Raw genomic sequence first — 14094 nt, 5'->3', positions numbered from 1 at the left:
CCCATGGCGGAGTTTCCGCAATTAATCACGAAAATCACCGAATCACAGCACCGTAGCTACAAACCAAAATTTACCCTACAGTTTTCAATTTCAAAAAACTTTTGTGTATATTTAGATTTCAACTGTTCATGTTTTAGAATTCTAGATAAACCAACCCACACTGAAATTTTAATAACTTAGTGATTTCCTAACTTCTCACTTCGATGCTTTTCAGTAGATATATCTTTTATCATTACCTAAAAGAGCAAGGCATGTCTTCATACAATTCAACAAAACTTTAAAAATGCAATGTATCTATTAAAAATATTCCATAAAATATTAACAAATCTGTTGTACCTACCAAATTATTGATAATATTTAAGCATATTACCATAACGTAATTAAATAATCATATATTTTCATAAGGCATAAAATGTTACAAACGTTTTACGCCAGTATTTAACTAATGGACATCATATCAAATTTATAACTTTTAATAGAAAAATGTCCTTTTTAAAATTTCAGTAACAGTATATCTTCACAGTATATCTTCTCGACTCCTAACTGCATTCCTTCGAATGGGAGGTTTGTGCGTTGTAATAAAAGTAAAAAGTAGTCCACTTTCGTTTTACTTATATTTCCAACATCTCCCTGGCCTCAACGAATACCGGTACTTTACACTCGGGTACATTCGGGGTCATTTTTTTTAAAGGTAGAAAATATTATAAAAAGTTAAATCCCAGTAACAGGGTAGAAAAATATACTGCAGTTAATTACACCTTGAATAAAATATTTACGCAGAGGAGGTCTTAAAAAAATTACATTATCTAAATATTTAGTTTCTTAAAAATTTGGTTTTTGTTATAATACCTAGTAAGTACCTATTGCGTTGTAAGAATCCATACTGCGCACCACGAGTGACTTAGGTAGATACTTACTGAATCACACAAGAATTCCGACTTCTTTTATTACAGATTGTAATTTTAATAGATGAATGGAGATGAGTGGAGGGAAAAACGCAGCAAAATAAAACTGGCCACTTGGTTAGTTTAACTAAAAAAAATCCGTACAAACGTATGTCTAGTCCAATGTCTAGTCACACAACGACATTAAACAAACTAAGTTGTAATGGGAGAATAAACAATATTTTAAATTTTTCTAAACTCATTTTACAATTAAATTATCAGTATGAATGACTTTGCATCTTTCGAAAAAATTATTGTCCGTGAATTATCGTGTCGTTTGTGTCTATGCACTGATGTCGCTAAATTAAAACCACTTACCACCGAAATGAAAAGAAAAATAAAGAAATTGTTTAGTATCGTTGTAAGTTTATATTTTAATATTTACATTTGAAACGTTTATTTTGTTTCTTTAAGGTAAAACGCAAATTAATCAAAATTCATTGTTACTGTGCACGTTTTTCATTGTAATTTACAGATACGGACAGACGACAGCCTTCCTAAGGCTATTTGTCACGAATGTTTGCAACAAGTCGGAGCACTACATCTTTACACAGTCAAAGTGGAGAAAACGCAAAAATTTTTAAGTTTTCATAACATGAAAAGCAACCAGAATAAGCTAAATCAAAATTTACCTGAGAGTAAACTTCATCCTATCATTGCTACTCTTTCAGAGCATAAAACAGATATAAAATCTAATAACGAAAAAGAAAAGTTATCACCAAAATCAAGTTCGCCTTCAACACCTTCGAGATTTCAACAAGGAGATGCAAAATTATCTCAAAACCAACCGAAAAAGAAGTCACCATCAGATATGAAATTTTTAGAAGCAATGCCATTGGAAGAGTTTTCAATAACCGAAAGCGTAGACCGAGTTCTTCTAAACAGTAAAAGTTCAGTTAAAGAACAACAAACTTTATCAAAAGATAAAGATAAAAATAGGTCTGAAAATAACAATTTTACGAATGACGTACTAGATCCTATTGTTTTAATAGATGGTCGCCCAGCAAAACAAGGAGCAGATTTAGACAAGCAAATAACTTTATTTTACAAAATGGAATGCTGCATTTGTCACGAATTAGGATTTCACTTTCGATCGCTAATGAAACATTACAAAGATAGGCATGGTGTTCCAGGATATTTAACATGTTGTGATAAAAAATTTCACTACTTTTATCCGAAGAAGATAATAGAGCATATGGCTTATCACTTGCAACCGAACATATTTATGTAAGATATTTTGAAATTATTGATTAAAACAACGATTTTTCTGGAAAATCGATTTATTAGTCGGTATCACCTACAAATAAGACTACTAACAAAAAATGAAAATAATATGAAATTTATATTGGCATTAATTTATCTTCAGTGAGTTGCATGCTTATAACGTTTTGAACAACCCTGTAAATAAAAATAAAAGTACACAACAGAATAATAATTCGATGTCAATTTTATTGTTACTAGCAGTGCCTATAACATCTTCCACGTATAAATTGTAGCCATCATTCAAATACAGTAACTTTTATATAGCAAACCATTTTTAAAAATTAAACTTTTCGCTAATCTCGCTAAATGTTCGACATGAAAAGCGATAATATTTTTAAAGAAATTGAGAAATTACTGCATGTATAAAATATCTTTTACGATTTTCGTACACAAGAAGTAGGTTTATATTTTTATTATATACGTACGCGACGATTGAATGTTAAAAAAGTAATAATTAACCTAACGCTGAACAGAAAAGTTTTGTAATGCCTTTTTGTAAACCACTCTACCTACTAAACAAACAACATAACTTACAATTTCAAGAAACAAATCAAACGGAGCGTGTTTCAGGTGTCCCAGTTGCCATCAAAACTTTCAAACTTCGCAACAACTGATAGAGCATCAAAGCAATGGTGGCAGATCAGAAGGCAAGATAGCTTGTCCGCGCTGTTCCGAACTATACCCTACATATCAAGAATTGGGATGGCATATTATAACACACCGATCAGATAAATTTCAGTGTGATTATTGTGGCAAATTGTAAGTAATTTTTGTGGCTTCATTAACGAATACATTTAGGATATTTTAAATTTGTGAGGTATCAACGGACATATGTCTCAAGAAATTAGATTTCACCGTCGAATCTGACATTTGAAACTCAGACCGTCCGTAGTCGATTAAAATGTTCTATATAAATTCGACTCATGGTTCAAAATATTTCATTTAAATATTAGTGTTGAAAATATGGTACCTATATATTTCTTATATTAATGAACATGTAGTATGCTTGATCATTATTGAATTATGCGAAATGCGTAGGACTCATTACTTACACTTAAACTAAATTTTATATTAATACTATCTGTGCCCGCGACTTCGGCCGCGTGGAATAGTGACTGGACAGCATTTTTTGGGTATTTACATGTTAACGTGATTCTTCAAATTAGCATAACTTTTTTATTTATGAACCGATTGATATGAAACAAATACTAAATGTTAAGTGAAGCTTACCCCAATCTATTACTTAAACTCCCATCTAAATCAAATCGAATCGAGCAGTTTCTGAGATTAGCGTGCACAAACGCACAGATAAACAGACAAAAATTCTATCAATTATTGGTTTGCTATTTGCGTTTTGAAAGGTCCCAGTAATATTTTTTCTAATATATATCTTCCATGTGATGATCTTCCATGTACAGACAGCGATCCGTTACATTTTTATTATATGTTTTTTTTTATTATAATGCTGACTGCCTTATTTTCTCACTTTATATAAGGAATGAAGAGTAATATCATCGTTAAAGCCTATTGTTATTATATTTATTCACTTCAGCCTATCGCAGTCCACAGCTGGACATAGGCCTCCACATGTTCGCGCCAAAAATGGCGTGAACTCATGTGTTTTGCCCATAGTCACCACGCTGGGCAGTCGGGTTGGCGACTACAGTGTTGGCTTTGTCGCACCGAAGACGCTGCTGCCCGTCTTCGAGCTGCGTATTTCAAAGCCGTCAGCTTTTTAAGTTCCAAGATGGTAGTAGAATTTTTATCCCTCAGTCGCCTCTTACGACGCCCACGGGAAGAGAGGGGGTGGGTATATTCTTTACTGCCGTAACCACACAGCATATATTTATTACTTAGACTGAAACATCATCACCGAAAGAAAACCATTAATCACATGGAAGATGTCGTACTATGCTCGCAGTGTGTTCGCACTTTGAAGAATATTGAAAAGCAAGAAAAAGAAATTGTAAGTAATACTTATTGTTAGCTTTTTTCTTTTGTTTTTTGAGACGCATTATGACTAGTATATATTAATTACTATATTTTAGAAAGAAAAAGTGAAAAACAAAAGCAACGACGCTATCACTTTGCAAAAATATCAAAAATTCCGCCAGGCAATGGGTTTATCTGCAGATGACAACGATTCGACAGATTAATGTGAAACAGTAGACTCAGAAACTTACTAACCAAAAATAAAGTAAAATGTGCAAAGAATAAGTTATGTTATAGTCATTTATTTGGAACCACACACTAAAATATAAATTTCATTTTATTCTAATCTTCGTTTCTTGACAAGTGATCCTAACAAGTCTGAAATGGCGGGGAGGTTGTTTGTCTGGTCATTAGCCCCAGTGTTTAGGTTAGACAAAGGTATGTTTAACTGATTTGAAGAGCTCTTCTGCTGTCCCTTCATATTTCTGTGCTGCGGGAAGCTAGGCATTAGCTTCGGATCACAAGCTGAAAATGATGAGATAAACTAGGTCACGTTTCAATTATACAAAACACAAATCACAATATCATTTGATACAAAAATTCAGAATATACATTTGTGGACTTTTTAAAAGGTTTTAGTTGACTTGAACTTACGAGTCAGACTGTATAAATGACTACAAAAAGTTTCGTCCTAATTATACGTCTAAAAATTTAAACACAAAGATGTAATAGATTACTTACGCAGTGGTTGTTCTTTGAAATACGAACTCTGGAGGCATTCCTCTGCAGTTGCTCTCTTGTTGGGGTCATACATGAATAAGAAATTCAAAAGTCGTAGACCGGCAGCTGATAGCCAAGGAAACTTTTGTTTCAAGTTATTATATGGCTGTTGTTTTAGAGTGAAGTTTTGTAGTGCCGGTAATGAACTAAAGTCTGGCCAAATAGCATCTGATGGTGTACCTGCAAATATAAATTTAAATTTACAGTTAAAATCTAATACTATTAAACGAGCAATTCTTTATATAGAATCTGGCTCCGCTCCACGATTTTCATGAAATTTAGTATGCAGGGGATTTCGGGGGAGATACATAAATCTAGCTAAGATTCATTTTTAGAAAATGTCGTTTTATCCCGGTTTGTAGACAATGAAAAAATAGCTACAATATCGTTAGAATACGAAGGTAAATTTCGCACTTTTCAATAAAGTTGTAATAGCTCAAGTGGGAAATCGGCCAGTCACGATCGACCGAAAACACCACGGTTCAAATCCTCTAATTTCCAGATTGATTATTATTTTTTTTTTTTTTTCTTATTGCAGTCGTTATTTTTTTTTTTTAAATAACCAGTTCTTATTTTTTATAATTATGTCGGTAAAATCGAAAAATATTATTCATATTTTATCATTATTATTTTTTAATTAATTTAAAAAAAAATATTTTTTTATTTTACATTTTTTATATTTATTTATATTTTTTATTATTGTCGGTAAAAAAAATACTATTCATATTTTATAAATATGTAATTCGTATTTAAATATGATTTCCAAAAAACACGATTTACTAAAAAACCAAGAAGCTCGGTCACCCAGGTACTTTAGTTTATATAAATAAATAAATTTCCCTAATATACACACACACAGTCTCCATTTTCTAAGATAGGCTTGGATTATATGAAACATTCAACTGATATAGCTGGACATTGGAGCTTACGCCTTAAGAAACAACATAAGGCCTGTGCTACTAAAAAATATGGATACAGAAATCGTGTGAAGCAATTGACGCCGACGGCATAATATAAATAAATAATATAAACGCTTCACATTCAACGGCCTCCAGGATTTTCTCCTGTCGGGGAACCAGCAACACTCACGATACACAAGCAACAACACCAGACCACGACAAACATCTGTATGCATAATACAAATATATGTCATGTGTGGGGGATCAAACTGCCAGCACAACTGCCATAAACCAGTGGTGTGCCTGCTGCGTGGCTATGGCATTAAAGAATATAGCCACCCCCTCTCTTCCTGTGGGTGTCGTAAGAGGCGACTAAGAGATAATACAGTTCCACTGCCACCTTGGAACTTAAAATATGGCGGGATAACCTGCCAAATGCTGGCTTTGAAATACACAGGCCGAAGACGGGGACAGCGTCAGCGTCTTCTGTGCGACAAAGCCAGTCCTGCGGTAACCAACCCGCCTGCCCAGCGAGGTGAATATGGGCAACACACGAGTTCACGCCATTTTTGGCGCGAACATGTGCAGGCCTACGTCCAATAGTGGACTGCAATAGGCTGAAACGATGTGCCTGCTGCGCCAACGCGTTGTCGAAATATCATGGTATCACTTTCTTAAGGAGTAAACTCCAGTAGGTAGTATAGGAATCAGACTCGTTAGAAGCAGAAATCAGAGACACTACAAATTGCGCTAATAGGCTAGTCAAAACATATGTGGTACCTTTACCTAATTTTAAGATTAATAATAAACTTACCAAGCAAATCAACAATTAGTTCAAGCTGCTCAATTTCCGTTCTTCCTGGAAGCAGAGGTTTGTTTGCCAACAGTTCACCGAGAATACATCCTGCTGCCCACATATCCAGAGCTGGAGTTTGTTTTGGTGACTGTAGAAGTAGTTCAGGTGCTCTATACCACAGAGTAACAACCCTTGGAGTTGCACTACGTGCTGGTGCCCCTAACCAGCGAGCTAAGCCAAAATCAGCTGAAATTAAATAACAAAATTATAATTAAGTTCTTAAAATATAATTGATCATTTATACTTCTATACTAATATTATAAAGAGGTAAAGTTGCTAACTTTGTTTGTTTTTTGTAGGGGGGTAATCTTCGCAAATACTGATCCGATCATGAAAATTCTTTCACTAACAGAAAGGACTACTCTATTCAGGAGTGATATAGGCTATATTTTATTATTATTGCACAAAAAATTCAGTGAAAAATAATAGTATATGTAAATCAAATCGAAGAAATACGAGAATACGAAATCACAAAAAGTAATTAATGACCAACGAAGTGGGCACGGGTCGGCTAGTCTTTCATATTTACATATTTTTTTCTTATTTACTCTTGCATTTACTTTAGAATGTAACAACCATTTTGGTGTTGTAATGAAAATTGTTTAGTTCAAATCCCATTCAAAGTAAGCATCAATATTTATATAAGTAACACAATAACATATATGTTTGTACTATTTTTCTATCATGCTTTAAAGAGCAAATAAAGCTGTTAGTCACACTTACAGATCTGAGAATGACTGTCACTCTTGATACAAATTATGGCAAATTGGCTCCAATTATTTTACCAACAGAGAATACCAATTTTCTTACATTGATGGGACTTTTAAAAACTGTAATTGAAAAAAATAATTTACCTATTTTAACACATCCTTTATCCGTCAGTAGTAAATTGGATACTTTCAGGTCTCGATGTACAATGAAATTTGAATGAAGATATTTCAAGCCTTTCAGCACTTGGAGCATCAGGCATTTAACTTGTGATTCAGTAAATGGTGATGACATGTTGTCAAGTAAAGATGCCAAGTCTTGCTCACAATATTCCATTGACAAGAAAATGCTGTAATAAAAGATAATTTTAAGATGAGGCATTAATAAAAACACATATGTTTATGTTAAAAATTATTTATAATGTACATTAGATATATATAAAGAGTGGGGTTGAGTATAGTTTGTCCAAATTAGACAAAAGAATAGTTATCATAAAAATAAAAACTCCGAGAGTTAATGTTTTGGGTATATTAGTAGAAATAAAGTGAAGTCTAACATCAATCCCATGTTTGCTAAAAGTTATTCAAGGTAAAACAAAATATTTCGATTTTTTTTTTGTATTTTTCTCGAAAACAGTAAGTTTTATCAAAAATATAGCCAAAATTTGTAGATCATAAAATTATTGACAAAATTGTTCTAAATCCTTTTTTTTCTCCTCAATCACCATTCCTAAGATATTGCTATTTTGAAAGTTGGGGGTATTACGTGTTAGGTATGTGGTACTTGTTTCAAAAAATTTTGCTCATTTTGTGGTTATGAAGCAGACGAAAAGACAGAAGAAAAACACAGCATCATCAATGAAAAATTTATACATTTGCTACAATTCTATTTAAAGAATGTATTTTGAAAATAACTCAGGATCGTTCTGACTGACTGTAGACTGTAGATACAGTTTCAATATGCATTAATTGATAATACCTTTCAAGAGATCTTCCAACAAGAACTTCCTTCAACTGTACAATATTTTCATGACGGCAAGCCATTAAAACTTGAATTTCTCGGAGACCACTCAATGGCAGCCCATCTTTTTCAACATCCATTCTCACTTTCTTTAGTGCCACAATGTTTCCATTTAATTTGTCTTTTGCTCTATCTGTATGAACAAAATCAGTTAACTAATTCAGTCTTTTTAAGTCTACTTTCAGATTTTTTTATGATATGATATAGATCAAAGGTATCTATAGTTATGTTAGAGAATAACAAAATTGAAATAGAAGATTGAACTGCAGAATTTTGTTAACATTTTCATAAAACACTAATTGACTATGATAGTATATATGTATACTAAATTAAACTTGAAAAGTCTAAAATGATTCTTGAAAAACAAACTACAAAAAAGCATACAGGTATAAATTTTGTACTTACACACAATTCCATATGTGCCTTCACCAATGCGATTTAGTTTTTCGAATTCTCCAACAAATCTGCATCTTCCTAACTGCAGATGTTCCAAAAAAATTACAGTTATTTTTTATTTACTTAACAGTGTTTTACACAACATATTAAATAATTAGTATTTTAAAGTAAATATAGACATAGTTGTAGACCATATATATATGTATATATATATATATTTCATATTATTATATACTAGCTGACCTGGCGAACTTCGTATCACTTTATTTTTTTCTGAAATATAATAATAACATAATATTTCAAAATAAAATATAGCCTATCTTTTAAGTTGGATCAAACTGCACACGGTGTGCAAATTTGACTAAAATCGGTTAAGTAGTTTAGGAGTCCATTGAGGACAAACATTGTGACACGAGATTTATATATATTAAGATATATATATATGTTACTTGCTCTTTGTGTTAGGTTGTATATTTCAATGCAGTTGTCTTTCTTTTTTGTATATTTCTATGTGCATCATATTTTTAACGAACAATCCATCCAATATAAAAAATAAATTTACATGGGGTTCATATTATACTTATTTCGTGGGATAAATAAATAATGAGGTTATGTAGACTTACAATATCTTTTTCTGGTATTTCCATAATCTTCCCTGTTCTAAACGAAATAAGTACGCCCTTGCGAGCTGCAGGGCCCGTAGGATCGGCAACGTCTTGAGTTGGTTTTTCAGAAGCTACATTAAAAAATATTAAAATTACTAAGTAATATTTCTAATCAAAAATTAACAGCCACAAATTAATAAAAATACTTACTTTGAGACATTTTGTACGAACAAGAATGTATGGAATATTATAATATAATTCGTTTAATGTTAGAGATTTTCATTTAATATTTATTTCATGTAATTTATTACAAATTATATTCAGTAAATAATAAACAAAACAACTGCAAGCCGACTGTGCGGCAGTGTGCGGCAGTCCGTCGGATTTAAAAATACAGATAAAATATATTGCACAGCTTATCAAATACGGTCATGGAGCATCTCTATGCTCCATGAATACGGTTATAACTAATCACTAACTAATACCTTCGCTTCGTGATAGCGTGATTCTGTCATTCGTGGACTCGTGGTTAATTGGTTATAATGTAATTATAATTTGTATAAGAAAGTTATTTTACTCTTTGATTATAATCTATACATACATACGTCTACGTGCTTACTAATTTTAATAATCTGTGTTGTTACTTTGACGTTTTAAAATATTATCATTACGTGATAGGTATTAAATTTTGAAAAATGTATTTGTAAATGTAAAAGTATTCATAAAACATTTTTTATAGAATAATGTATCGATAATAACAATAAAATCTTCATACTATTATAAATCTTCATAATGGGGTTACTGGGCGAAACATTTCGCTATATAGGACGTTTTTGGAGAACAAATATGTAAGATTGATATTAAAAATTAAAAGAATTTCTAACATGTAAAAGAAGTAACAAAAATTTCTAAAGCTTTGTTTAAATGCCCTCTAATATATTTATCTGTTTTTATTTTATTTTTCATTACGAAGATAATTTTTAAAAAAGTAAAATTAAGGAAGATATTATGAGATTTCCTAAAGCACTTAGTCCCCGCCTGCAAAAGCAATTGTTGTAAGTTTCATTTTAATTTATTCCTAACTGGCATGCTAAAATATTATTCTTAAGTATGTATATATTAAAATTCTATTTTTATTACAGAAAACGTTTCGGTGTGTATGAAAAAGTTATGCCTGTCGAAACCACTCCGAGCAGATGGGTTCCTGACCATATAGATAAGCCTGATTACATAATAGGAAAAACATTAAACACGAGAATAAGTCCGGAAATTAAAGATAATGAGCAAATACAAGGAATGAGAAATAGTTGTAATGTGGCTGCAAATGTATTAAGAATCATTCAACCGTTTATACTGGTGAATATTTTTAAAACTCAAATATATATTTAATATTCTACTGAACGAAATAAATGAATGCTATAAATAAATGCCTCACATTTAAGCCCACACTAGGATTTAACTTAGGATTAAGTTGGGGATCTAGAAACTCAATACACAAGCATAAATGTTAAAAAACCACAGCTAACACATCACTGTATGGCAAAACAAATATATGTCACGTGCAGGGCTCTAACTCTGCTTGCTGTGATGTGAATAATATGTAATTTGATCAAAAAGTGAATGAGATTTTTTTGGAAATATAATTAAAATCTTTTTAATTAAAAATATTTGTGGGTACTTTATTTGGCACCATGTTATCAATGTATTTACCTATCCATAAAGGTTTGTTGAAATTAAAGTTTGTGATTTATGTGATGAATGTAATTATTTTGTGGTGGCATCTTACGCTATTAGGGGTCAAAATAAATTCCCTATTATAACACAGTTATTTCTTGATGCGAGTATTATTCACTTTATTACAATATTTAATTATCATAAGTTGGTTAACAATTTATATCTATGTAGAATATATTACCTCTACCTTACAGAATATCACTGCTAAATATAATTGTTTTCAAGCAGTTTTGTCTTTCTGTTGGTGAGTAAGTTGAAAAGTGTGCCTGGGGGAATCAGGGATGGGATCGGCAAATTCGCTTGCGGTGCTTTGGCGATCTATTTATATAAAAAAAAAGAAGTATAAAAAAATTGCATACTATTACATTTTAATGATATGGAACTCCTTGACACAGTAATAATGACGTACATATAATCTTCTAATATATAAAATTCTCGTGTCGCGGTGTTTGTAGTTAAACTCCTCCGAAACAGCTTGTCCAATCCTCATGAAATTTTGTGTGCATATTGGGTAGATCTTAAAATCGAACAACATCGATTTTTCATCCCCCTAAATGTTAACAGTAGTCCACTCCTATTTATTTTTAATTTTTAGATATATTATTTATTTTTTATTTTGATTTGGCGTTGAAAAGTACATACAACCCTAAATTTTCACCCTTCTACCACCAACCCCTATTTTTAAACAGCGTTTAGCGGCAAGACAATGTTTGCCGAGTCAGCTAGTATAATATATATATTTTTTAGCCAGGAGTAACAACAGATGATATTGATGAACTCGTGCATACATTAACATTAGAAGCAAAGGCATACCCTTCTCCATTGCACTACAAGGGATTTCCTAAAAGTGTCTGCACGTCTGTGAATAATGTTGCAGTACATGGCATACCAGATCTCAGGCCTCTACAAAATGGAGATATTGTTAATGTAGATATAACAGTAAGTTTTCAAATTGGTTTTTGATGAGTGTGCCGTGTCGGCGGCGCCTAAACACCGACGGTCATGGGCTCGATTCCCGCTCAGAATGGTTTTTGTGTTTATACAAATATACTTATTTCCGGTCTGGCTCTTAGCCCTTGTAGGTCTCCCCACCATTACTTGGAGAGTCTTTAGAGTATATTGCTGACATGGTTCTTAATTATTTCCTTTCCTTTTAATAATAAAAATAGTTTTAAATTTTTTATTTTTTTATTTTTCGAAAAATCATACAAGTTGCTCATCTAAACCGTTTGCTATGACTACCTTTAAGAGAAATTATATGAATAATAATAATGTAAATAAAATAAATAATTATGAATACTTAACACCTATATAACTCACTAGCCAATCCGTTCGCACTTCGTTGGGCGTTAATTATTTTTGTGATGCAAATATATAGTATTCATCTCGCTCGCACATCTGCGACTTGATTTACAAAAACTATTACTAATCACTGAATTTATTGTGCAATAACAATAAAATATAGCCTATATCACTCCTGAATAGAGTAGCTTTCTGTTAGTGAAAGAATTTTCATGATCTGATCAGTATTTGCGGAGATTACCCTCTACAAACAAACAAAGTTAGAAACTTTACCTGTTTATAATATTAGTATAGATTGTATTTTTTTAACATGTAATTTATGGTTTTTATTATATAAATAAATAAACACTCCAGCTTTTTAGTAGTGTCATTTTAATAATAATAAAAAGCTTTCACTACATCTACATGTTTTTCACCTTTAGTCATTCTATACGTGGTATATTTATGTTGTTTCTTTTTATATATATAATTTGGTTTATGTGATTTACTTTTAGGTGTTCTATAACGGGTACCATGGTGATTGCTCAAAAACATTTCTCATTGGAGATGTTGATGATCGAGGATTAGAACTTGTTAATGTAACAGAAGATTGTTTAAATGAGGTTTGAGGCAGTACTTTTTTTTTGTTAAAAAATATTCAATTTATACGTTAATATCATTATTTATTATATTACTATAGTGTAAATAAGTATAAATATTCATTACCAGTATGGCAAAGATTTCACTGACAAGAGTCAAAATCTACGTGGGTCTGTCCGCCGTACTTCGGAGAGTACATTAAGCAGTCAGTCCCGGTTGTTATCATGGATACCTCATAGCGATCGCCATAGTAGGGAATATGGGGCCAATCTGCAGTGTAGCAACGTGGCAGATTAAGCTCCGACCTTTCTGGTACATGGAGAAAAAGGCCTATGAGATGCCAGCTGTGGGATGTTGCAGGCTGAATGTGTATGCATCTATTTGATAGTTGTTACATGGAATTTTATTTTAACATAAAAAAATTTGCAGGCAATTAAAATTTGTGGACCAGGTGTTCCTTTCTGTGACATTGGCTTGAGAATACACAGGATAGCGAAAAGAAATAGACTTTCTGTTCTACCAGCGTTTGTTGGGCATGGAATTGGAAAATACTTTCATGGCCCACCTGAAATCTATCACACATGTAAAATTATTATGATCCTGTACCAATACAATGTTATTTGAAATTCTTGATACCTAAATACAGTTTTCTCATTACAGTAAATAGATATCCTGGGTTAATGAAACCAGGTATGACCTTTACCATCGAACCTGTTCTTTCTCATGGTAGTGAAAATACCGTACTATTAGAAGATGGATGGACAGTCATTACTGAGGACGGTGCGAGAGCTGCTCAGGCAGAGCATACTGTTTTAATTACTGAAGATGGAGCTGAAATACTTACAAAATAGTTGTTATATTTAATAAATTATTAGTAAAATAAATATACAATTTATTACCAATTTTTTGTTGTCAATAATTCAAAAGCAAGTTTATAGGAAAAAAGTTTAAAGTTAGCATGTACTGTGTTAGTATTCACTTTGTATCATGTTTAAAACATTTAAAGAATTGGTTGACATTTGTCTCATCTTTTCTGTAAAGACTGGATGGAATGAATGCCTTTTAACGTACCTAAT

General features: G+C 32.0%; 3 protein-coding genes across 5 annotated transcripts; 2 read left to right on the top strand and 1 right to left on the bottom strand.

Annotated features, from left to right (window-relative positions):
• The first annotated feature begins 1018 nt into the window (after positions 1 to 1018).
• LOC123669866 (zinc finger protein weckle-like) lies at positions 1019 to 4424 on the top strand. Its single transcript, XM_045603394.1, has 5 exons — positions 1019 to 1305; positions 1420 to 2171; positions 2778 to 2966; positions 4065 to 4173; positions 4256 to 4424. Exons 1-5 carry the CDS (start codon positions 1168 to 1170, stop codon positions 4361 to 4363), a joined length of 1296 nt encoding a protein of 431 aa, XP_045459350.1. The 5' UTR covers positions 1019 to 1167; the 3' UTR covers positions 4364 to 4424.
• Positions 4422 to 9791, bottom strand: LOC123669877 (cyclin-dependent kinase 10). The gene is made up of 8 exons (XM_045603402.1): positions 9614 to 9791; positions 9422 to 9534; positions 8808 to 8880; positions 8361 to 8535; positions 7529 to 7731; positions 6633 to 6860; positions 4881 to 5099; positions 4422 to 4664 (listed from the first exon to the last, which is right to left on the bottom strand). The coding sequence occupies exons 1-8, from the start codon at positions 9621 to 9623 to the stop codon at positions 4477 to 4479; spliced, it is 1209 nt and encodes a 402-aa protein (XP_045459358.1). The 5' UTR covers positions 9624 to 9791; the 3' UTR covers positions 4422 to 4476.
• A 327-nt stretch (positions 9792 to 10118) lies between these two features.
• On the top strand, positions 10119 to 13920 carry LOC123657266 (methionine aminopeptidase 1D, mitochondrial). 3 transcript variants are annotated; one of them, XM_045592850.1, is made up of 7 exons: positions 10145 to 10251; positions 10377 to 10458; positions 10546 to 10759; positions 11885 to 12076; positions 12934 to 13041; positions 13448 to 13601; positions 13679 to 13920. In XM_045592850.1, the coding sequence occupies exons 2-7, from the start codon at positions 10412 to 10414 to the stop codon at positions 13867 to 13869; spliced, it is 906 nt and encodes a 301-aa protein (XP_045448806.1). In that variant the 5' UTR covers positions 10145 to 10251; positions 10377 to 10411; the 3' UTR covers positions 13870 to 13920. The 3 variants fall into 3 exon arrangements, with proteins under 3 accessions (XP_045448799.1, XP_045448806.1, XP_045448813.1); XM_045592843.1 differs by lacking the exon at positions 10377 to 10458 and having other exon boundaries at positions 10119 to 10251; XM_045592857.1 differs by having other exon boundaries at positions 10158 to 10458.
• The last annotated feature ends 174 nt before the right edge of the window (positions 13921 to 14094 follow it).

This window comes from Melitaea cinxia, chromosome 1, assembly GCF_905220565.1.
Source record: "Melitaea cinxia chromosome 1, ilMelCinx1.1, whole genome shotgun sequence".
In the NCBI taxonomy this organism is placed as follows: Eukaryota; Metazoa; Arthropoda; class Insecta; order Lepidoptera; family Nymphalidae; genus Melitaea; species Melitaea cinxia.
The sequence above is the reverse complement of the archived record's forward strand: the minus strand, read 5'-3'. Positions and strand labels throughout refer to the sequence as shown.